Source organism: Salmo salar, chromosome 04, assembly GCF_965601325.2.
Source record: "Salmo salar chromosome 04, fSalSal1, whole genome shotgun sequence".
NCBI lineage: Eukaryota > Metazoa > Chordata > Actinopteri > Salmoniformes > Salmonidae > Salmo > Salmo salar.
Window position 1 is genome coordinate 30773189 of NC_138294.1, and position 23904 is coordinate 30797092.

The 23904-nt window shown below is 40.9% G+C and overlaps 1 protein-coding gene across 1 annotated transcript; it reads right to left on the minus strand.

Moving 5' to 3' along the window:
- Nucleotides 1-2510: 2510 nt before the first annotated feature.
- LOC106602698 (cell adhesion molecule CEACAM1) lies at nucleotides 2511-9414 on the minus strand. The gene is made up of 6 exons (XM_014195492.3): nucleotides 9230-9414; nucleotides 4649-4969; nucleotides 3996-4298; nucleotides 3535-3636; nucleotides 3368-3423; nucleotides 2511-3090 (listed from the first exon to the last, which is right to left on the minus strand). Exons 1-6 carry the CDS (start codon nucleotides 9270-9272, stop codon nucleotides 2959-2961), a joined length of 957 nt encoding a protein of 318 aa, XP_014050967.3. The 5' UTR covers nucleotides 9273-9414; the 3' UTR covers nucleotides 2511-2958.
- Nucleotides 9415-23904: the final 14490 nt, after the last annotated feature.

Below are 23904 nucleotides of genomic sequence, written 5' to 3' on the forward strand. Positions count from 1 at the left end.
TTCTGTACTTTGTTCATCTTTACCTCGATCTTGACTAGTCTCCCAGTCGTGCCACTGAAAAACATCCCCACAGCATGATGCTGCCACCACCATGCTTCATCGTAGGAATGGTGCCAGGTTTCCTACAGACATGACCCTTGGCATTCAGGTCAAACAGTACAATCTTGGTTTCATCAAACCAGAGAATCTTGTTTCTCTCTTCTTCTTAGTGGCGTCTTTGCAGCAATTCGACCATGAAGGCCTGATTCACACAGTCTCCTCTGAACAGTTGATGTTGCGATGTGTCTGTTACTAGAACACTGAAGCATTTATTTGGGCTGAAATTTCTGAAGCTGGTAACTCTAATGAACTTACCCTCTGCAGCATTAGTAACTCTGCGTCTTCCATTCCTGTGGCGGTCATCATGAGAGCCAGTTTCATTATAGCGCCTGATGGTTTTTGTGACTGCACTTCTTGATTGTAAGTTCTTTAAATTTTCCGTATTGAGTAACCTTCATGTCTTAAAGTAATGGACTGTCGTTTCTATTTTATTTGCGCTGTTCTTGACATAATATTGACTTCATCTTCTGTATCCCCCCCCCCCCCCCCATCCCCCTCACCTTGTCACAACACAGCTGATTGTCTCAAACGCATTAGGAAAGAAATTCCGCAAATTAACTTAACAAGGCACACCTGTTAATTGAAAGGCATTCCAGGTGACTACCTCATGAAGCTGGTTGAGTGAATGCCAGCAGTGTGCAAAGCTGTCAAAGGCAAAGGGTGGCTATTTGAAGAATCTCAAATATAAATGTAATTTTGATTTGTTTAACACTTTTGGTTACTACATGATTCCATGTGTGTTTTTTCATAGTTTTTTTGAGAAATACCCTTGAATGAGTAGGTGTTCTAAAAGGTTTGATACTACTAACCCCGGTTCAGACCAATTTTCTGACCAAAATAACAATAATATTGCATTTTTATCAAGCACATTTCTAGCAAAGTACAACACTATGAAAAAGTACACATCTAAAATTACAGTAAAGACACACATTATGCAACAGACAAATAAATAGCAGAGCTGTTTGTATGTGAAATGTGACTTAAACTCAGCAAAAAAATAAACATCCCTTTTTCAGGACCCTGTCTTTCAAAGATGATCTGTGAAGTTATTTGGATTTTTCAAATTTTAATTGTGAAGGGTTTAAACATTGTTTCCTATGCTTGTTCAGTGAATCATAAACAATGAATGAAACTGCACCTGTGGAACGGTCGTTAAGACACTAACAGCTTACAGATGGTAGGCAATTAAGGTCACAGTTATGAACTTAGGACACTAAAGAGGCCTTTCTACTTACTCAAAAACACCAAAAGAAAGATGCCCAGGGTCCCTGCTTATCTGCGTGAACGTGCCTTAGGCATGCTGCGAGGAGGCATGAGGACTGCAGATGTGACCAGGGCAATAAATTGCAGTCTCCGTACTGTGAGACGCCTAAGACAGTGCTACAGGGAGACAGGACGGACAGCTGATCATCCTCGCAGTGGCAGACCACGTGTAACAACACTTGCACAGCATCGGTACATCGCACCTGCAAGACAGGTACAGGAAGGCAACAACAACTGCCCGAGTTACACCTGGAACGCACAATCCCTCCATCAGTGCTCAGACTGTCCACAATAGCCTGAGAGAGGCTGGACTGAGGGCTTGTAGGCCTGTTGTAAGGTAGGTCCTCACCAGATATCACCGGCAAGAACGTCGCATATGGGTACAAACTCACCGTCACTGGACCAAACAGGACTGGCAAAAAGTGCTCTTCACTGACGAGTCGCGGTTTTGTATCACCAGAGGTGATGGTCGGATTCGCCTTTATTGTCGAAGGAATGGGCGTTACACCGAGGCCTGTACTCTGGAGCGGGATCGATTTAGAGTTGGAGGGTCCGTCATGGTCTGGGGCGGTGTGTCACAGCATCATCAGACTGAGCTTGTTGTCATTGCAGGCAATCTCAACGCTGTGCGTTACAAGGAAGAAATCCTCCTCCCTCATGTGGTACCCTTCCTGCAGGCTCATCCTGACATGACCCTCCAGCATGACAATGCCACCAGCCATACTGCTCGTTCTGTGCTTGATTTCCTGCAAGACAGGAATGTCAGTGTTCTGCCATGTCCAGAGAGGAGCCCGGATCTCAATCCCATTGAGCATGTCTGGGACCTGTTGGATCAGAGGGTGAGGGCTAGGGCCATTCCACCCAGAAATGTCCAGGGACTTGCAGGTGCCTTGGTGGAAGAGTGGGGTAACATCTCACAGCAAGAACTAGCAAATCTGGTGCAGTCCATGAGGAGATGCACTCCAGTACTTAATGCAGCTGGTGGCCACACCAGATACTGTTACTTTTGACCCCCCTTTGTTCAGGGACACATTATTCCATTTCTGTTAGTCACATGTCTGTGGAACTTGTTCAGTTTATGTCTCAGTTGTTGAATCTATGTTCATACAAATATTTGCACATGTTAAGTTTGCTGAAAATAAACACAGTTGACAGTGAGAGGACGTTTCCTTTTATGCTGAGTTTAACACTGGCAATGAAAGGTATAAATGTGAGAGCTGTACAAAATCTGTGTTTTTTGGGGGAAATGTAATTGCCCTGCTGGAGCACCAGGTCAACATTGTGGTTGACAATTGTTTGGACTTTATCAACAATTAAATTATCAAGCACATTTCTTGCAAAGTAAAATACAACACTGTGAAAAATACACATTAAAAATGACAGTAAAGACATACAAAATATTTAACACTGTCAGACTGGTATGGTTGCCTACCTATAGCACCATGCCAACGTGAAACATGTAGGACCAATGCTGTCGTTGGACTGGCCCCTCACCGGAGACCAATCCAACATGGCTAAGTCTACCAGGGGCCCAAGCCCCCTCCGGCATAGCTCTCAGGGTCATTGAGACACACAAGCCTCTAAACCACTCCAAGGTCACAGCTTTGAGAGAGGAGTGATTGAATCCAGTCTTGTCTGAACAGAAGGTAAGATTCTGACATCTGTGTACAAAACAGACTCCTCTGGTGAACAGACTCCTCCTGTGCCAGATACCGGTATATCCCCAACCTGTAATGCCAGCACATAACCAAATAGAAATAGAAGCCTGTAATTCAATAAGATCCAACCATTTGCAAACTGTACTTGTTATTGTGTATTCGGTATTTTCACATTGGCTGGTATGTTATACAAGTCAACAACAAGTGACCACTTCCATCCTAAATGTGTACAGTATGTGTGTGTGTGTCTGTTCACAGATACAGAAGTTGCATAGAAAACCAAATAGCATAAAATGCATGCACATATATACACAGTACATACACACATTCATACACATAGACCTTACCAATCTATGAAAGTTCACATCAGCATAATGTTGGTCTTCTTCTCTTTGCATGCTGGCTGCATTGAAATAAAGGGAAAATGCATAATATTACACGATTACCTATGTTCTGTGTTTTTTGCCTTCAGGGTGCTCTGTATGATGTGAACTGTAACACAGATTGTACTTACCTCCACATGTTCTTATTTTAACTGCCCAGAATATACCACCACTTATTATCCCAACTGCTAACAATGTGACCAGACCGATTGCGACAGGATTGGGACCAGACTCTGTCAGGAGTAAAATGCAGCTGTTCAAATCCATGCCATGTGCTTTAGTCAATACTAATGAATGATATTGATGAAGGTATTATAAGGTAAGCTACACGGCTCATAGGCAAATAAATACAAAAATCAGCTTGCTGTAGTACAGAAGTTCAAATAAATTCAATATGATAATGCACATGTTGAGGGATTTTGTAAAAACTGCCCTCAGGTTTTAAAGTTAAAAATACAATTGGTTATTATTCCCCTTACTGTCCTACAAAATAAGTTGTTAGTGAGGAAACGAAGGACAGACACTGTCTGGGTGTTGGCTCTCACTGTTCCACAAAAAGAAAAAAACAATACTATATGCAGTGTTGACATACCTGTGAGGGCAGAGCATGAGGACAATTGAGGGCAGAGAATTTCAATGTTGAGTGGAGTTGGTTTTGAGTCAGCAGGGTTGGAAGCCTCACAGCTGTAGGTGTCAATGTTTATTTTGTTTAACTCCAGAGGGAGAGAGAGATTGGCGAGAAGATCAGGGCTGCTGGTCTGGTTGAATATCTCCTCTCCTCTGCACCACGACAAGATCACCTCTCTCCCGTTCTTCACAGTGCACACCAATGAACAGCTCACTTTTTCAAATGGACTGTCCACTGAGGGACTGATGTGAGGAGCAGACACTGAGGCTGGGATAGCAGAATGATTAAGCAGTGACTCAATGACAAACAGAGATTTAAAATAAATTGTGTTTAAAGTAAGAAATAAGATGTCATAAATTTGATGTAAACATATATGGAGAAGTGGGATACTTATTATGAGAACATGTGGAAGACTCAAAATAAAGTTTACAGTGTAAATGTTGTGAATTGCCTGGGTTGTTTGAGATCTGCCATGGTAAATGTTAGCTTAAAAACAAGTAACTCTAAATACAAAAGGTCTTTCTTAATCTTCATTAAAAACAACTCGGGGAGATAGGTAACAGACTAAATGAGAGAATGAAAAAAAGAGAAGTAAAAAAACTAAGTCAGACACGCACCATAGACAGTTAGATTTGCAATCTCAGATGAAGTCTGTGTATTGATGATTACTATTTTATAAAGTCCAGAGTCGTTGATGGTGAGGTTTCTGATGGTGAGAGATCCAGTCTGAGTATCCAGCTTCAGTCTGTCTTTGAACTTCCTACTGTAGTCTGTTTTAATCACACCTGCATTCAGCAGAGCTATGTTATCAAATGAATCTGAATGACTCAAAGTGAAAGACCATGATATAACTATGCCACTAGGTAGTTCAGTAAGTCCAGTCGGTAAAGTTACTTTCATTCCCTCTTTTTCCGTCACATTTACAGCATCAATCAGATCTGAAAGGAAGAAATAAAACATAGGCTACTGGCAATGGCTACATCAATACAAGATATTAACAGGAAGTCAAGCACATGATAGACTAGGCTTAATTTATTTGTACTTTTACAGTATGCAGTGACCTATGTACATTTTTGTTTTTATTGTCTTTGTATTATTTTTATAAATCCATTGAGTTGTAGTTATGGCTCCTAGGTGTAGCCTAGTTCACATGTCTAACTTGTGAACACTAAATAAGACTATTTTACCTTTATTTAACCCAGAGCTGCCAACTCTCACACATTGGCCGTGAGACACACATTCATTTCACTCTCTTCATACGCTTTCACGGCACACCTCTTACAGGGCTGCCAACTTTTAAAAAAGGTTGGAGTGCGGTCCGCTATGTAAATTTCATTGCCCCCTGGTACAATCCCTAGAAGGGGGATGGAGGTCCCCCCTCAACACCCACAGGGAGATTTTACTGTTTTAAAGCAAATTTACTGCAATTCTACGTATTTTGACATGGCTTAGGCCTATGGCCAGGGTAGAAAATTAAGTGTATTCAGGATGATTTGAACATTAAATAAACACTCCAAATTTGACAACATTGTTACTTTGAGATTTTTGGAGGATGAAATGTAAAGTATGCTAATATTTTGTAGGTGGTTTGACACTTTATTCAGACAGTAGTGAAATGAGATGGGGAGACAGGGATTGATCCCTGTTCTCAAGTGGAAAGTTGTATGTGAAATATGCCGGGGAGTGTTACCACTACACTAAGGCTCTGCGCAATACATTTTATTGGTTGATGGCAGTTGGTAACCAAATCCTAGATTGCAGTATGCTAGTCCATAGACTGCTTTCAAGGTAAGGACAGAAACATTGTATATTTTGTATTTTGGGTGAACTATCTATTTAAAATAGGTATGGAAGAAAATACTGCTTGCTCTCCAGGAGGGTTACCCCCCTGGGCTTTTTCCCAAGTGCTGTGTGTTTGAAAATGTTCTTATTATAACAATTAATTTCTCAAAATCACCTAACCTTCAAGTGAAATCAAACTAATATCAATATTCAGGTGGTTTATGTTTACTAGTTGGCGATCCTTGACATCATCTTACTCTACATAGACAAAATATAATGTGTTTATGAGTTGTGTCTCCCTACCACCACTGCTCTGCGTGTGCACAATACTAAAATGTTAAAATTATTTTTGATTCCTGGAGCATTTGCTATCCTATGCTTATTTGAATTATTCAAAACTGTCCATGAATGGCTGCAAAAAGACATAGCCTCATATAAGTCATTTTCAAAGACACAAGTAGGCATATCAGATTTCAACTAAGTGATTACACTGACAAAATTGTGAAGAAGTGGAATAAACAAATAAGTGTGGGGAATAACAGTAGTGTTCTTGCTGATAAGTCAAGCACTGTAATTACTGTATATTTTAGCCCATTGTTAAGAATGAGAATTGTTCCACTGATCAGACTAAAAGTAAACAGCTAATTAAATCTCCTGAAGACTAGATGACAAAAATCTGCCCCTACACCCTAACCAAATTATTTGTCTAGTTATTGTCCCCCCCTCTAGAATAGAATTTACCCTTTTGGGTTCACAACCTGTTTGACAAAATTATTTTCATAGTTACAAATCAGGTCACCCTACCAAACTTCCCTGCTAAAACATATTGTAGTGTAAGTCTGTCTGTCTGCTGCCTTTTCATTGTCACAGTCTAAAAGCCAATCACCAAAAGAGCGGACTAACGCAAGTGTGAATGAAATCTTCTTTAGTACGTACTGTCTGTAGTGTCTTAGCTCTTATTACTAATGGATTTAATAAGAAAGACTCTGAATACAATGAAGTGAACTGGAGCTTCACATTTACTAAACCTAGTTAGTACAAGAATAACATAGAGCAACACTGCACATGACCAAGGACGCGTCACGATCTGAACCTCTATCGTCGTCCTGTCTTGCCACAGCACTGTGAACCGCCACACATTGAAGCATATGATTAGAGTGGAGCTGAATGGAGAGAGAACTATCTCTCCTGAGTTTATAGAACTCTAAAAAAGAGTAGCATGGTACCACTGTTTTATGTACAATATACAATGCAGCATTTTGACGGCATGTACAAAAGTTGATTTAATCCACACTAGTCTCCTCCTTTGGTGATTGTCGTTTAGGCTGTGACAACGTAAAGGCAGCAGACAGACCTACCTACAGTGTACGTTTTAGTCTAGGGTGGGGACAAAAATGATTTGGTTCGAGTGTAGGGAAAGATTTATGTAATCTTGTCTTCTGGAGATTTTGTTATTTATTTACTTTTAGTATGATCAATGGAACAAGTGTAATTCTTAACAATGGGCAAACATGTTGTTTCATTACTGTGCTTGACTTATCAGCAAGAACACTGCTGTTATTCCCCACACTTATTTGATTATTCTACTTCACAATTTTGCCACTGTAATCACATATTTGAAATCTGATATGCCTACTTGTGTCTTTGAAAATGAATTATATGAGGATATGTTATCCATTCATGGACAGTTTTTAATAAGAAGAGGGTGAAAATCAACAAAGACCTCTCTCTTACAATCATCTCTGCTGTGTAAAATGACAAGGGCCCATATGAGTGTGTCTGTCATAATCGGACTGTTAAAGATGTAAAGATGGATGTTCTGGGTAAGTTGAAGAGACATGATGAAACTTTACATTTTGAATGTTGACTGGGTACAAGAACTATGACTACTTTACTCACGGGTAGATTTGAAGGGTTTACTTTCAAAACACTATATCCATCTGTTTTTTTCATTAGAAATGATTGGTTATGGGTACCTTCATGTGTGTGTAAAATATTACAGTTCTCCGATTTTTTTTGTCCATAGATGTGTATACATTTTCTGTTGTTCTTGCAAAATGCTACATATCCATTTTTAAGCTGGAATGGAACGTTCGTATCCTGTATATTTGACAGTGATATGTGATTTGTTTCTTAGGTCTGTCTTTATGTAGTGTTGTGGTGTCTCTCTTGTCGTGATGTGTGTTTTGTCCTATATTTGTATTTTATTTTAAAATATTTAATCCCAGCCCCCGTCCCCGCAGGAGGCCTTTTGACTTTTGGTAGGCCGTCATTGCAAATAAGAATTTATTAGTATTAACTGACTTGCCTAGTTATATAAAGGTTAAATAAAAAAATTCTATAAGCATTGGCTATTAAATGCTCCAGGACTCAAGTATAATTTTGGACATTTTAGTATTCTGCACATGCTAAGCAGAGATAGTACGGTGACTCATAAACGCATTATATTTTGTCAATGTAGAGTAAGATGACGTCAAGGATGTTCAACTAGTAAACATAAACCACCTGAATATTGATATTCATTAGATTTTTCTTGAAGGTTGGGTGATTTTGAGAAATTAATTGTTAAAACAATAACATTTTCAAACACACAGCACTTCAGGGGAGGCCAACCCAGCAAGCAGGATTTTCTTCCAGCCCTATTTTAAAGAGTTAGTTCACCCAAATTACAGAATGTTTGTGGAGTTCACTTGAAAGCAGTCTATGGATAAGGAGACTGCAATCTATGATTTGGTTCCCCACTGCCATCAACCATGAATATTAAAAATGTACTTTACATTTAATCTCCCAAAAATCTCAAAGTAACAAACGCTTCGAGTTTTGAGTGTTAATTTAATTTTCAAAGCTGACCTGTTTATTTTTTTTTACCCTGGTCATATGCCTAAGTCATGTCAAACACGTAGAATTGCAGGAAATGAGCTTTAAAAAAGTACAATTATCATCTAGGGGTTGTGCCAGGGGGCAATGAAATTCACATTGCAAATCTCACTCCAAGCTTTCTTTTTTACATTTTTATTATTTAACCTTTATTTAACTAGGCAAGTCAGTTAAAAACAAATTATTATTTACAAACCCGGCCAATTGTGCACCGGCCTATGGGACTCCCAATCACGGGCGGTTGTGAGACAGCCTGGATTTGAACCAGGGTGTCTGTCGTTATGCCTCAAGCACTGAGATGCAGTGCCTTAGACTGCTTCACCACTCTGGAGCGAAAAGTTGGCAGTCCGGATTTAACCAGTTTTACAATAAGGACATGACCAAAAAGCGATTGTGAAATTCTAACAATTTGTTTCTGCAGCATTTTCCACATAGCACTTTTGCAATAATATTGCATATTCACATAAATTACACAAGTCATGTAACATGATAGGAGCCTACTTTTGTAAATGACTCTCAGTTTGACAAGGTAGACTTACCACTTTTGAGAAAGAGTAATATCCAGAGAACGAATCTTATCATTTTTCTTTTCAATAGGGTGTTCAGATTAAGTGTAATTCACTCAACATTCTCCCACCCATTGTGCCGCATCTCTCTCTCTCTTTCTCTCTTTCACACATTGCGCGCTCTCTCTCTCTCTCTCTCTCTCTCTCTCATTGCGTGCCCCGTCTCTATTCCTCTTTCTCTCTTTCACATTGCGTGCCCTGTCTCTATTCCTCTTTCTCTCTTTCACACATTGTGTGCTCTCTCTCTCTCGTTGCGTGCCCCGTCTCTATTCCTCTTTCTCTCTTTCACACATTGTGTGCACTGTCTCTCTCTATCAGGAAAACATGTTAGAGAAAGTGGGGAGTGTCCCTTGTAATTTTTGTGAATTAAATTATATTCGCATGACTTTTTTGGCATGGAAAACATATGTTTACGTTGCCAAAGCAAGTGAAATAGATAAATAAAGTGAAATAAACAATAAAAAATAAACAGTAAACATTACACTCACAAAAGTTCAAAAGGAATAGAGACATTTAAAATGTCATATCATTGCTATATACAATGTTGTAACAATGTGCAAATAGTTCAAGTACAAACATAAATACGGGTTGTCTTCACAACGTTGTTTGTTCTTCACAATCTTGCTGCTGTGATGGCACACTAGTATTTCAACCAATAGACATGTGAGTTTCTCAAAATTGGATTTGTTTAGAATGCTCTGTGGGTCTGTTTAATCTGAGGGACATATGTGTCTCTAATATGGTCATACATTTGGCAGAAGGTTAGCAAGTGCAGCTCAGTTTCCACCAAATTGTGTGGGCAGTGGGCACATAGCCTGTCTTCTCTTGAGAGCCAGGTCTATATTCAGAGCCATATTCCTGTAATGCTTAGAGAATATCTTATATCAAGTGTTATTGAAGTATTGTGGTTGCAGGTTCACTTGTCACATCGAAAGCCTTTTCTTTTGGGGTGTTGCTATAAGCCACCAAGTGCTAACAGTCAGTATCTAAATAATATGTGTGAAATGCTTGATAGTGTATGTGATGTAAACAGAGAGGTCTACTTTCTTGGGGACCTGAATATTGACTGGTTTTCATCAAGCTGTCCGCTCAAGACGAAGCCTCTCACTGTAACCAGTGCCTGTAATCTGGTTCAGGTTATTAATCAACCTACCAGGGTGTTTACAATCACGACAGGGACAAGATCATCCACATGTATCGATCACATTTTTACTAATACTGTAGAACTTTGTTCTAAAGCTGTATCCGTACCCTTTTTATGGGGCGGCAGGTACTGTTCCTAGGCTGCCATTGTAAAAAATAATTTGTTCTTAACTGACTTGCCTAGTTGAAAAAAGGTAAAAAATAAATACAAATAAAATTGGATGCAGTGATCACTATATAGTGGCTATATCCAAGAAAGCCTAAGTTCCAAAAGCTGGGCCTATAATGGTGTATAATAATAAGAGATTATACAAAATATTTTGCTTTGACTCTGATGTGGATGATGTTAAAAATATATCTTGGTCTGATTTGATTAATGAGGAGCATCCAGATGCTGCACTTGATGCATTTATGAAATTGCTTCTTCCAATTATTGATAAACATGCACCTGTTAAGAAACTGACTGTTAAAACTATTAAGCCTCCATGGATTGATGAGGAATGTAAAAACTGTATGATTGAAAGAAATGTGGCAAAATAAGTGGCTAATAAGTCTGACTTACTTCAAATTGAGCAATTATGTGACTAAACTTGTCACGACTTCCGCCAAAGTCGGTTCCTCTCCTTGTTCGGGCGGCGTTCGGCGGTCAACATCACCGGTCTTCTAGCCATCGCCGATCCACCTTTCATTTTCCATTTGTTTTGTCTTGTTTTCCTACACACCTGGTTTACATGCCCTCATTACTTGATGTGCATATAACCCTCTGTTCCCCCCATGTCTGTGTGTGGAATTGTTTGTTGTAAAGTGTATGTGCACTCCAGACTGGTTTGCTACGGGTTATTTCAACCCGTATTTTGTTGTTCTGGGTGCAGTTTGTTTTGCCTCATTAAACTGCTCTGGTTGTTACCCAGTTCTGCTCTCCTGTGCCTGACTTCCCTACAGCCAGTTACGCACCTCTTACAGAATTCCACACCCTGAATATGGAGTCAGCAGGTATAGGGGTCGAGGAGCACGCGGCGATGCTCCACCATCTTGGCGGTCCAAACCATGGACCGCTGGGAGAGACAGGGAGTTCCTCCAGCGCCTCCACCAGCACAACCGGGGTCTCCACTACTCGCCCCCCCTGCACCCAGTCCCAGTGGGATTCGTCTCGCCCTTCCCCGGAAGTACGATGGGATGGCTGCACGCTGCCAGGGTTTCCTATTGCAGCTGGATCTATACCTGGCAACCGCCCACCCGGCTCCTTCGGGCTGTGAGATGGTATCCGCCCTCATTTCGTGCCTCTTGGGGAAAGCCCTGGAGTGGGCCAACGCCGTGTGGGGAGAAGGAGATGCGGCGCTGGACCATTTCGAGGATTTCCCCAAGAGTCTTCAAACACCCGCCTGAGGGTAGAGCGGCGGGTGAACGTTTCTTCCATCTGAGGCAGGGGACGAGGAGCACCCAGGAGTTCGCGATGGACTTTTGGACCCTGGCCGCCGGCGCGGGATGGAACGACAGGGCCCTGATCAACCACTATCGCTGCAGTTTGCGCGAGGACGTCCATCGGGAGTTGGCCTGCAGGGACACCACCCTCACCTTTGACCAGCTGGTGGACCTGTCCATTCGGCTGAATAAGCTGCTGGCTACTCGCGGACGTCCAGAGCGGGGTCTGTCGGTTCCATCCCCCAGCACCACCGCTCCGATGCCCTCGGAGCTAGGAGGTGCTGCGCTCAGGGAGACCGGAGGAGGTTCCGTCACAAGCACAACCTGTGGCCGCAGAGGTCACACTGCCGGTCGGTGCCGGGTTGGTTTCTCTGGGGGTCGAGACAGCAGGCAGGGCACTCTGGCATTACCCCAGGTGAGCCGGCACCATTCTCACCCAGAGCCCTCTGTTGCACACCTGTTTTTGTATGTTACTTTTCCTGAGTTTTCCCTGCATTTCCAGCATAAGGCGCTCGTCGATTCAGGAGCGGCTGGGAATTTCATAGACAGATCATTCGCCCATAGTTTAACTTGCATCTAGACGTTCCGCTAGCGGAACCCCGTTCCGCCAGCGGAACCCCAAGCCAACAGCCAATGGCATCGCATGGCGCGAAATAGAAAACCAACTAAATACCACAATTCAATTTTCTCAAACAATCAACTATTTTACACCATTTTAAAGTTAAGACTCTCGTTAATCTAACCACATTGTCCGATTTCAAAAGGCTTTACAGCGAATGCAAAACATTAGATTATGTCAGGAGAGTACCCAGCCAAAAATAGTCACACAGCCATTTTCAAAGCAAGCATATATGTCACAAAAACCCAAACCACAGCTAAATGCAGCACTAACCTTTGATGATCTTCATCAGATGACACTCCTAGGACATTATGTTATACAATACATGCATGTTTTGTTCAATCAAGTTCATATTTATATCAAAAACCAGCTTTTTACATTAGCATGTGATGTTCAGAACTAGCGTACCCACCGAAAACTTCCGGTGAATTAAATTACTAAATTACTCACGATAAACGTTGACAAAATACATAAATTATTTTAAGAATTATAAATACAGAACTCCTTTATGCAATCGCTATGTCCGATTTTAAAATAGCTTTTCGGTGAAAGCACATTTTGCAATATTCTGAGTACATAGCTCGGCCATCAACGCTAGCTATTCAGACCCGCCAACGTCGGGGCAGCCTAAACTCAGAATTACTATTAGAAAAATTGGATTACCTTTGCTGTTCCTCGTCAGAATGCACTCCCAGGACTTCTACTTCAACAACAAATGTTGTTGAAGTAGATATTCCATTACCGTACTAAATATTCCATTACCCTACTTAGAAGCATGTCAAACGCTGTTTAAAATCAATTTTTATGCTATTTTTCTCATAAAATAGCAATAATATTCCAACCGGGCAACGTTGTATTCATTCAAAGAGTGAAAGAAAAAAATGGAGTAGTCTCGTGGACGCGCATCTCCAGTGTCACTGTTCCCAGCCTGACCACTAACAAATACTGGTGAGGTATTGGTGAGGTCTCGTGAACGCGCACTGTCACCAGGCAGTCCACTGACAAACAGAGCTCCTATACTTTGCCCAGAGACAGCAGACACCCCGATCCACTTTCTGGCGGCTTTAGAGAGCCAATGGAAGCCTTAGAAAGTGTCACGTAACAGCACAGATACTGTAATTTCGATAGAGAGGCAACAGAAGGACCACAAATTGTCAGACAGGGCACTTCCTGCTTGGAATCTTCTCAGAGTTTTGCCTGCCATATGAGTTCTGTTATACTCACAGACACCATTCAAACAGTTTTAGAAACTTTAGAGTGTTTTCGATCCAAATATACTAATAATATGCCTATTCTCGTTTCTGGACAAGAGTAGTAACCAGTTTAAATCGGGTATGTTTTTTATCCGGCCGTGAAAATACTGAGTGAAAAAGGCTTTGTGGCGAAATAGTAAGCCTATTCTAGATTTCATTTTGGATTGGAGATAAGCATCAGTTCTAACGCATTAAAATGCTTTATGGAAAAAGGGTTGGAAATATCTTTCTCCATAATGACAATCTAAATTGCCTACCTACAACTGGTAAAAAGTTGTCAAGAGGTGCACGGGTGCTGCTCTGTCTCCTCTTACTCACATGACTCAGTCTCAACCCATTTTTTCAACACAGTAGAGGCTGCTGCTGGGAGGACGGCTGATAATAATGTCTGGAACAGAGCCAATGGAATGGCATCAAACACGTGGAAACCATGTGTTTGATGTATTTTATACCGTTCCATTTATTCCTCTCCAGCCATTATCATGAGCCCATCCTCCCAAATTAAGGTGCCACCAACCTCCTGTGATACACCCCCCCCTCCGGATCTCCCCCTCCCGACCATTCACTCTGTCACTTACTCAGAAATAGGCTTTGTGAATAGCACTTGGTTTATTTCTGGGAGCAGGACACAGGAAAGCTAAATAGATCATGTGAGATAAAAGTGAGAGATGAGAATGAATAAAATAAATCATCACAGCAAAGGAATGTAGTTTGTGAGCTAGAAAATGAACATCCTGACAGTTTGAGAAAGGGTGCTATGCAATCATCCTACTCCAACTATTGACAGGGATAATGTGGCATTTCTTATTTGTCAGTATAAATTAAATTAGTGGGTTCTGCATTAATGACTATATTAGATGCACTCCTTGTCGTATAGACTTTTGTAGTCTTTAAATTATTACTTGGAATAAACTTTTTTGATAAAAACGCTCCTTGTCTCAAACTGACAAGCTAGATGGTGATAAAGCTATCTGCTCCTGGTATCTAGCAACATATCTACTTGTTGTAACTAGCTAGCTAACTAGCAAGCTAGCTACATTACTAAGGATCCTGTGTTCTAAGTTGGGTGCATTGATGGTATCACGTTTCTATCACTAAATAGTTTGATTATAAATAAATACAAATTATTTAACTGTTAGCAGTTTGTCAGACAGAGAACTCTCTAGAGCTGTCATCACCAGCTGTCTACTTCCTTAGATGTGGATAATGTGATTGGCAAACATGATCAGCAGCGATAGTCTCATGGATATTACACAAGTTTTAAATGGTTTACAGTTTAGTAGTCTAAATTAGAGTAAATTAAAGTAGTCTACATTTGCCTGTCCAGCAAGCGAACATAATTGTTAGTATTTGTTGCAAGTTGGGGAGGGGGGCTAATAGCTGAACAATAGACTATTCTTTAGTAAAGGTTGAATAGTCTAATAGCCGAGCTAGGAAAACCCTCCTACCAAGGGGTAGCTTGCAACTCAGTGTAACAAAGTATTGACTTTTAAAATAAGTTACATTACAATTTGTAAGCTACGCTGTCCTTACGAACCACATAGCATATCTGTTACGGCTGTCGTAGAGAAGGGACCAAAGCGCAGCGTGGTGAGTGTTCATGATTATTTATTTTAAAGCAGAACACTTAAACAAAATAACAAACAATGGAAACGAAAGCGCACAGTTCTGTCAGGTAAAACAGAAAACAAACTACCCACGAAACACAGGTGGGAAAAGGCTGCCTAACTATGGTTCCCAATCAGAGACAACGATAGACAGCTGCCTCTGATTGGAAACCATACCTGGCCAAAACATAGAAATAAAATGACATAGAATGCCCACCCCACACCCTGGCCTAAACAAAATGGAGAAATAAACCGTCTCTCTATGTCAGGGCGTGACAATATCATTACAGCAGTATGTACCGGTATGTTAGCTAGCTACCTAATGTTAGTATTTATACATCAAACTTGCCAGTAAATTAACTATAAGCTATCTAACTACCCAACGTTTATTGACTTGATTATTCCCGTCATTCTTAGCTGAGATAAATGGCATAGTCATTGTGCGTTCTCATTGTACATTCGGGTGCTTTCGTAAATTATCTCTGGCTATCTATAGGCTGGACAATAGAAAGAGTCAAAATTCACCCAAGGCTGAAAAACGGCTTAAGATCGTTGGCTAAGCTGGAACACTAGCGCGATCCCATAGCAAATGAATGGAATCGAACGTTCACAGAGCCTGTTTTGACTGGAGTGATGCTTAGAATTCAATTTCCCTTAAATGGCACAAAAAAATGTATCCCTTTTTATTTTACCACTACAATCTGTTTGTCGGACAAAACAGGGAAAAAAAAAAACTTGTGTAGAAAGTAAACATCCACACCTCGATGAGAAATTTTGGAAAAAATAAAAACTTCCGACTATTTCTGGTCTAGAGATCGATGACAAAAAGGCTCACTGCCCAGACTTACATAACTACAAAGAGGAGACTCTCCTGATTAAAATGGTGCCGACTTGAAAAAATCAAAGTATACACAGTGAGATATTTGGCGAAATAGACCGGCATGCCTCTCCATAGCTGTAAGGGGTGCGTACTGGCAGCAGAGAAGTCAGGCGTAGGAGAGCAAAAACTGTGTTTACAACGGCACAGTTTAATAATAAAAACCACCGGAAACAGAACAATCAAACAATGGGTACAAAACCCGTCGCACACCAGAAATAACGTGCACAAGCACTTACAATAAACAATTCCGGACAAGGACATGGGGGAACAGAGAGTTAAATACACAACATGTAATGATGGAATTGAAACCAGGTGTGTGGGAAGACAAGACAAAACAAATTGAAAACGAAAAGTGGATCGATGATGGCTAGAAGACCGACGATGCCAACCGCCAAATGCTGCCCGAACAAGAAGAGGAACCAACTTCCGCGGAAGTTGTGACAATAGCAAAACAAATCGGGGGAGCTCAGCGTTCCAAGGGCAAAAAGTATTTTGGGGCTAGCATTTGATGACAACGAGCTAGCTGCCCAGGCTTACATAATTAGAAAGAGGAGATTCTCATGATTAAAATGGCGTCCGACATGAAAAAAAAAAATATAAATATAAACACAAAATAGACAGACACGCCTATATGTCCCTCATAGGAAACAATGGGAAGACCGCAGAATTCCAATATAATTTTTGTTGTTGTTTACATTTGAACTATAAAACAACGTGAGCAGGTCTCATTGCCAACATTAGCGAAGCAGGCATTGTAACGTTGAACATTAAGCTGGGAATAGAACATTCAGAGAGTGAGTTGGTGCCACGGTGCTCAATGGAACTAATAGGAGCTGGCAGGGTGAAAAATGCACAAAAATAAGGCCTGTATTTTCGCGAATACTTCAAAACGACGGCAAGCAGCTGGGAAATATGAACATATTATAAAACTGGGCTCCACAGCGGATGCAATGAACTAGTTTTTATCAGAAAAGAAGGTTGTTAAAAATGTAATGTGTCCAGCCTACTATCTACACGGATTTCAGAGCACTCTCATCTGAGTGTACCAGAGCGCAGAATAATTAATTTACGAGCGCTCAACACCCGTTAAATATGGCCGGTGTCAGTAAACGTCGGCAAAAAAGCGTAATTAAATCAAATCAAAGTGAATTTGTCACGTGCACCGAATACAACAGGTGTAGACCTTACAGTGAAATGCGTAATTACAGGTTCTAACCAACAGTGTAAAAAAGGTATTAGGAGAACAACAGGTAAGTAAAGAAATAAAGAGAGTGAAAAATAACAGAAGCGAGGCTATATACAGTAGCGCGGCAATAACAATAGCGAGACTATATACAGGCACCGGTTAGTCGAGCTGATTGAGGTAGTATGTACATGTAGATATGGTTAAAGTGACTATGCATATATGATAAACAGAGAGGAGCAGTAGTGTAAAAGAGGGGTTGGCGGGTGGTGGGTGGCGGGACACAACGCAGATAGCCCGGTTAGCCAATGTGCGGGGGCACTGGTTGGTCAGGCCAATTGAGGTAGTATGTACAAGGATGTATAGTTAAAGTGACTATGCATATATGATGAACAGAGAGTAGCAGCAGTGTAAAAGAGGGGTTCGGGGGGCACACAATGCAAATAATCTGGGTAGCCATTTGATTACCTGTTCAGGAGTCTTATGGCTAGGGTGTAAAAACAGTTGAGAAGCCTTTTTGTCCTAGACTTGGCACTCCAGTACCGCTTGCCATGCGGTAGTAGAGAGAACAGTCTATGACTGGGGTGGCTGGGGTCTTTGACAATTTGTAGGGCCTTCCTCTGACACCGCCTGGTGTAGAGGTCCTGGATGGCAGGCAACTTAGCCCCAGTGATGTACTGGGCCGTAGGCACTACCCTCTGTAGTGCCTTGCGGTCGGAGGTCAAGCAATTGCCGTACCAGTCGTGATGCAACCAGTCAGGATGCTCTCGATGTTGCAGCTGTATAAGGTCAACAGCATCATGAACTTTACAGTACCAGGACATTTCAGCCAATAAACCTGGTGTCCTCTGCCAGAAGGATGAAACTTGGCCACAAGGGAATATTCCAGCAATAACTCCAATCACACATCAAATTGGACAAAGAAATGGTTAAGTGACGACAAAATCCACATTTTGCAATGGCCATCTCAGTCTCCGGACTTGAACCCCATTGAAAACCTGTGGTTTGAATTGAAGAGGGCCGTCCATAAGCACAGATGAAGGATATCAAGGATCTGGAAAGATTCTGTATGGAGGAATGGTCTAACCTCCCTCCCAATGTGTTCTCCAATCTCAGATTTTTTTTTAGAAAAGGGCCCAGAGTCGTTATCCTTGCAAGGGGAGGGTGCTGGAGTATTGAAAACAGGAGATCCAATTATCGTGAACCCTATCTTTAAGAGATTTGTTTGTATTACTTGTTAAACAAAATCTCTTTCTCTGAACAATTGTATTAGTATAATATATATTTTTTGGGGGGGGGAGAATATACAATATAGCTCAGTACTTGTATTTTTTTTTATACAATATTTTTTGCCCATCTTTACAAGGGATCCAATAATTTTGGGCCACACTGTATATAGACAATGTATACAGTTCACTATAGGAGGACAAATTCAGCTAATAACCTGGGTGGCCTAATGCCTAATTGAGCCCACCTGCCATATACAATAAGCCTATGTCTATTCAGAGGATGTACAATGAAACATTTGCTCTACCTTAATCATGGCCTCAAACCTTCTCTTTATTTTGCTGTGAGCACTTTTTTATTTAGAAAAATAAGAAATATGTCTCATTGATATACATTACCTTTGTTTAGATAATTACATTTGAATAATTTAGAAGACGCTTATCTAAAGGATACATCTGCTTATAATCAGAATTGCTGTGTGTGCATGTATGGTTGTGTGTATGTGAGTGTAATCTGTGTGTGTGCATGAGCTTCAGAGTGAGAGTGTCTTTGGGGGGAAGGGGATGGGGGGCAGAAGTATCAGTGTGTGGATATGTGAGTAGAGTTTATGAGTGTGTATATAGTCAATGCAGGAAGAATCAATGCGGATGGGTGTAGGTAGTCAGCTCCAGATGAACTGTTTAATGTTATGGCTTATGGCTAGGGGTTCCGCTAGCGGAACGTTTCAACAACATCCGGTGAAATTGCAGAGCACAAAATTCCCCAAAAATTATTAGAAATATTTAACTTTCATACATTCACAAGTGCAATACACCAAATTAAATCTTAACTTCTTGTTAATCTAGCCACCATGTCAGATTTCAAAAAGGCTTTACGGTGAAAGAAAACCATGCGATTATCTGAGGACAGCACCCCATCAAACAAACACATGACAATCATATTTCAACCCACCAGGCGCGACACAAAACTCAGAAATAACGATATAATTCATGCCTTACCTTTGAAGAGTTTCTTCTGTTGGCACTCCAATATGTCCCATAAACATCACAAATGGTCCTTTTGTTCGATTAATTCCGTCGTTAGATCTCCAAAATGTCCATTTATTTGGCGCGTTTGATTCAGAAAAACACCGGTTCCAGCTCGCCCAACATGACGACAAAATATCTAATAAGTTACCTGTAAACTTTGTCCAAACATTTCAAACAACTTTCCTAATCCAACTTTAGATATTGTAAAACGTAAATAATCGATCAAATTTAAGACAGGATAAACTGTGTTCAATACCGGACGAAAACAACGTGAAGCACGCACCAAAACATTAGAGTGCACCTGGAGTGACACATGAAAATAACAGGGCTACTTCTTTATTTCTCAAAGTAAAAACATCACCCAATTTCTAAAGACTGTTGACATCTAGTGGAAGCCATACGAACTGCAACCAAATGCCTCAGAAATCTAGATTCACATAGATTCACCTCAAAAAACACATTTCCTGGATGGTTTGTCCTCGGGGTTTTGTCTGCCAAATAAGTTCTGTTATACTCACAGACATAATTTTAACAGCTTTAGAAACTATAGAGGGTTTTCTATCCAAATCTAACAATTATATGCATATCCTAGCTTCTGGGCCTGAGTAGCAGGCAGTTTACTTTGGGCATGCTTTTCATCCGGATGTGAAAATACCGCCCCCTAGCCCGAAGAGGTTTTAACAGTATTTTTGCTTAGAGGTTAAAGCTGTTTTGGAGCCTGTTGGTTCGTGACCTGATGCTGCTTGCCAGACGGTAGCGGACTGAACAGTCTACTGGTGGAGTGGCTGTAATCTTGGACGATTTTCAGGGCCTTCCTCAGACATGCTTGAACACAGGATGCAGATCAAATAAAGTGTCACTTCCTCTGCTTGGTCACAGTTGCATTCTTTTGTACCTGTCTGATACACTTCTCTAAATGTTGAAAAAGGAGTAGGTATACACAAGCACACACACACTCTCTAACAATGATTACTTGAATAGCTGGACTTCTCTGATGCGAAAAAGACTTTCATGCACAGACACAGTTAGTAACAAATGACTCCTGAGTGTTGCAGAACCTTTCCTGGAGGTGAGCATCTGTGTATCTCTGTCAGTTAGTCACACCCTCCCTAGCCATATATTTACTTTCCTTTATCTGTACTTCATCTAAAGAGTGCAAGTTAACATTCAGTATGCAGCCCTCATGGCTACAACTGTAGGCTTTAGCTCTGTGCCAGTGGGTTAATGTGGTCTTGATTTGACAGACCACCTGAGTTTGATACCCAGGCTGATGTCATTGCAACCAGTTTTGCCTATATGATATGGTTGGGTTGCACAATGAGAAACCACACAGAACATATAGTATATAATAATGCCTTTGATCTTCACATTGTCTTTTACAGTAATTTCGAAGCCTGTGGACATTTAAAGGTTGGCTTTTTGGTTCCTCCAACTGGATTTAGGAATGGTTCTAAATATGTGTTGTGTTGACTGTTGAGTTACCTACTGCACAACAATGAGAGTGGACAAGAGAGTGTCAGACATATCTTGTTTCCTTTTTTCCTCTGGCACAAAGTATCTAATAATGAAACGTATGACAATTTTATTTACTTTAACTTTTTGTTGCTTTCCTACCCCTTTTCTCTCCCCTCTCTCTGCCCCTTTTTCCCTGTCCCTCTCCATCCTTCCCTACCTCCCTCCCTCTCCCTGCCGAGGAGGAGTGAAAAGGCTATACCAGAACATCAATTGATGATCCACTCCAGTTACATCGCATGGCTGCCTGCAGGGATGTTGATACAGCATAAAGGAGAAAAACTGGTAGTCACTGTGAGGCCAACATGATAACTCACATCCTGAAGAGGACGGTACATCCTAAATAGGACGTTGAAACAATATGAAAGTAAAAATAGTCATACAGAAAAACTTGTGGGGGTACAGTTGTTAAAGATATTGTGGGAGAAATAACTGTTGCGCTGATGTTATCATTTCAGGCTTCCTGTGTTGGTCATTCTCACAGTCTATTGTAGAATAGGGGCCTCAATGACATCCAATGATATGGGCCAATTCAATAGCTATTCCTCAGGTTATTAGCAAGAAAATCTCTCTTTTTAGATGCCTTTTGTCCCAAATCCCAATGTTTAGGTTAAAACAAATGGAACCTATCTTTTAATACAATTCACTACCGTGTTTAGTATTCTACTGCTCGGCCAAAGCCTCTTTTCAGTATTGACTGTTCTGTTGTTTAAATGACAGTTTTAGGTGCCTCCCCTGCCTGTAGTTGCTAAAGCTGTTAATTGTTAAGCTTGTCAGTAGATAGCAGCTGTTTATAATGAAAATAGCAAGTGTTTGAGATAAACCCACATACTCATTCAAAGCAGTGGTTGTTAGGCTACGTTAGAAACAAAAGGTCCATAGGGTTATTTTTCTTTTCACCATGTAGATTCTGTTGAAATGTTTCTGAGGGGTAGATCTTGATTTTCATTTAGACTCAAATAGTGATCTTCGGTGACATTTAACTCCTCTTATCGCTTTTTCGCAAAATGCAGACTTGTGATAAAGTGTAGTTCAGGTCTTGCTTTGACAAGAACTCCACCATTTTTCAACCCCATATTCATTATCCCCAGCACCATGATACCAGTGACTACATATGTGAAAATACTCTGAGACACATTCCAAAGAAGATCCTACAAGACATACACACATCAGTATTAACTAAGTGATAACTTGTTTAAAGATAACATTTATCATGTATAATCTCAAACAAAGAGGGTGGATCTAGAGAGCATACGACTGTCAAACTTCAAAAACAGAACTGAAACCTTAAAGAAACAATCCATAATTTGTTTTTCAGCCAAACAGCAGCTCCATCAGCTGGGTTGCTCTTAAATTTATAGATGGAGCTATGGATATAATGAGTCCATGAGATCATAATTAAAGTTTTAAACATACAGTATTATGAGGCTAAACATTGTTGGTTTACAAAGATATTGTGAGGTATTCATAAGTTATATTATCATTAATTCTATCAATAATTTGAGAACAGCTGTAAATATTTTAGATTGTCCCTTTACTGTACAGTGCATTTGGAAAGTATTCAGACTCCTTTCCTTTTTCCACATTTTGTTACTTTAACATTCTTATTCTAAAATGGATTAAATAAATGTTTTCCATCATCAATCTACACACAAAACCCCACAATGACAAAGAAAAAACAAGTATTTAGAAATGTTTTCCAAAAAACTGAAATATCACATTTACATAAGTATTCAAACTCTTTGTTATGAGACTCGAAATTGAGCTCAGGTATATCATGATTCCATTGATCATCCTTGAGATGCTTCTACAACTTGATCGTAAATTCAACTGATTGGACATGATTTGATGATTTGACACCTGAATATATAAGGTCCCACAGTTGACAGTGCATGTCAGAGCAAAAACCAAGCCATGAGTTCGAAGGAATTGTCTGTAGAGCTCCGAGACAGGATTGTGTCGATGCATAGATCTGGGAAAGGGTACACAAACATTTCTGCAGCATTGAAGGTCCCGAAGAACACAGTGGCCTCCATCATTCTTAAATGGAAGAAGTTTGGAAGCACTCTTCATAGAGCTGGCCGCCCGGCCAAACTGAGCAATCAGTGGAGAACGGCCTTGGTCAGGGAGGTTACCAATAACCAGATGGTCACTCTGACAGAGCTCGAGAGTTCCTCTGTAGAGAAGAGAGAACATTCCAGAAGGACAACCATCTCTGCAGCACTCCACCAATCAGGCCTTTATGGTAGAGTGGCCAGAAGCCACTCCTCAGTAAAATAAACATGACAGCCCACTTGGAGTTTGTTTAAAAGGCACCTAAAGGACTCTCAGACCATGAGAAACAAGATTCTCTGGTCTGATGAACCAAGATTGAACTCTTTGGCCTGAATGCCAAGCGTTACGTCTGGAGGAAGCCTGGCACCATCCCTACGGTGAAGTATGGTGGTGTCAGCATCATGCTGTGGGAAAGTTTTTCAGGGGCAGGGACTAGGGGACTAGTCGGGATCGAGGGAAAGATGAGCGGAGCAAAGTACAGAGAGATCCTTGATGAAAACCTGCTACAGAGTGCTCAGGACCTCAGACTGGGGCAAAGGTTCACCTTCTAACAGGACAATGACCTTAAGCACACAGCCAAGACAATGCAGGAGTGGCTTCGGGACAAGTCTCAATATCCTTGAGTGGCCCAGCCATAGCCCGGACTTGAACCTGTCTTGAACATGTCTTGAGAGACCTGAAAATAATCTTTGCAGAGACGATCCCCATCCAACCTGACA

Coding starts and splice junctions, on each gene's coding strand:
- LOC106602698 (XM_014195492.3), bottom strand. CDS start 9,272: ATGATAAGATTCGTTCTCTGGATATTACTCTTTCTCAAAAGTG. Junction 4,970..9,229: donor ATTACTCTTTCTCAAAAGTG/GTAAGTCTACCT, acceptor TCTTCCTTTCAG/ATCTGATTGATGCTGTAAAT. Junction 3,424..3,534: donor TAAAATAAGAACATGTGGAG/GTAAGTACAATC, acceptor ATTTCAATGCAG/CCAGCATGCAAAGAGAAGAA.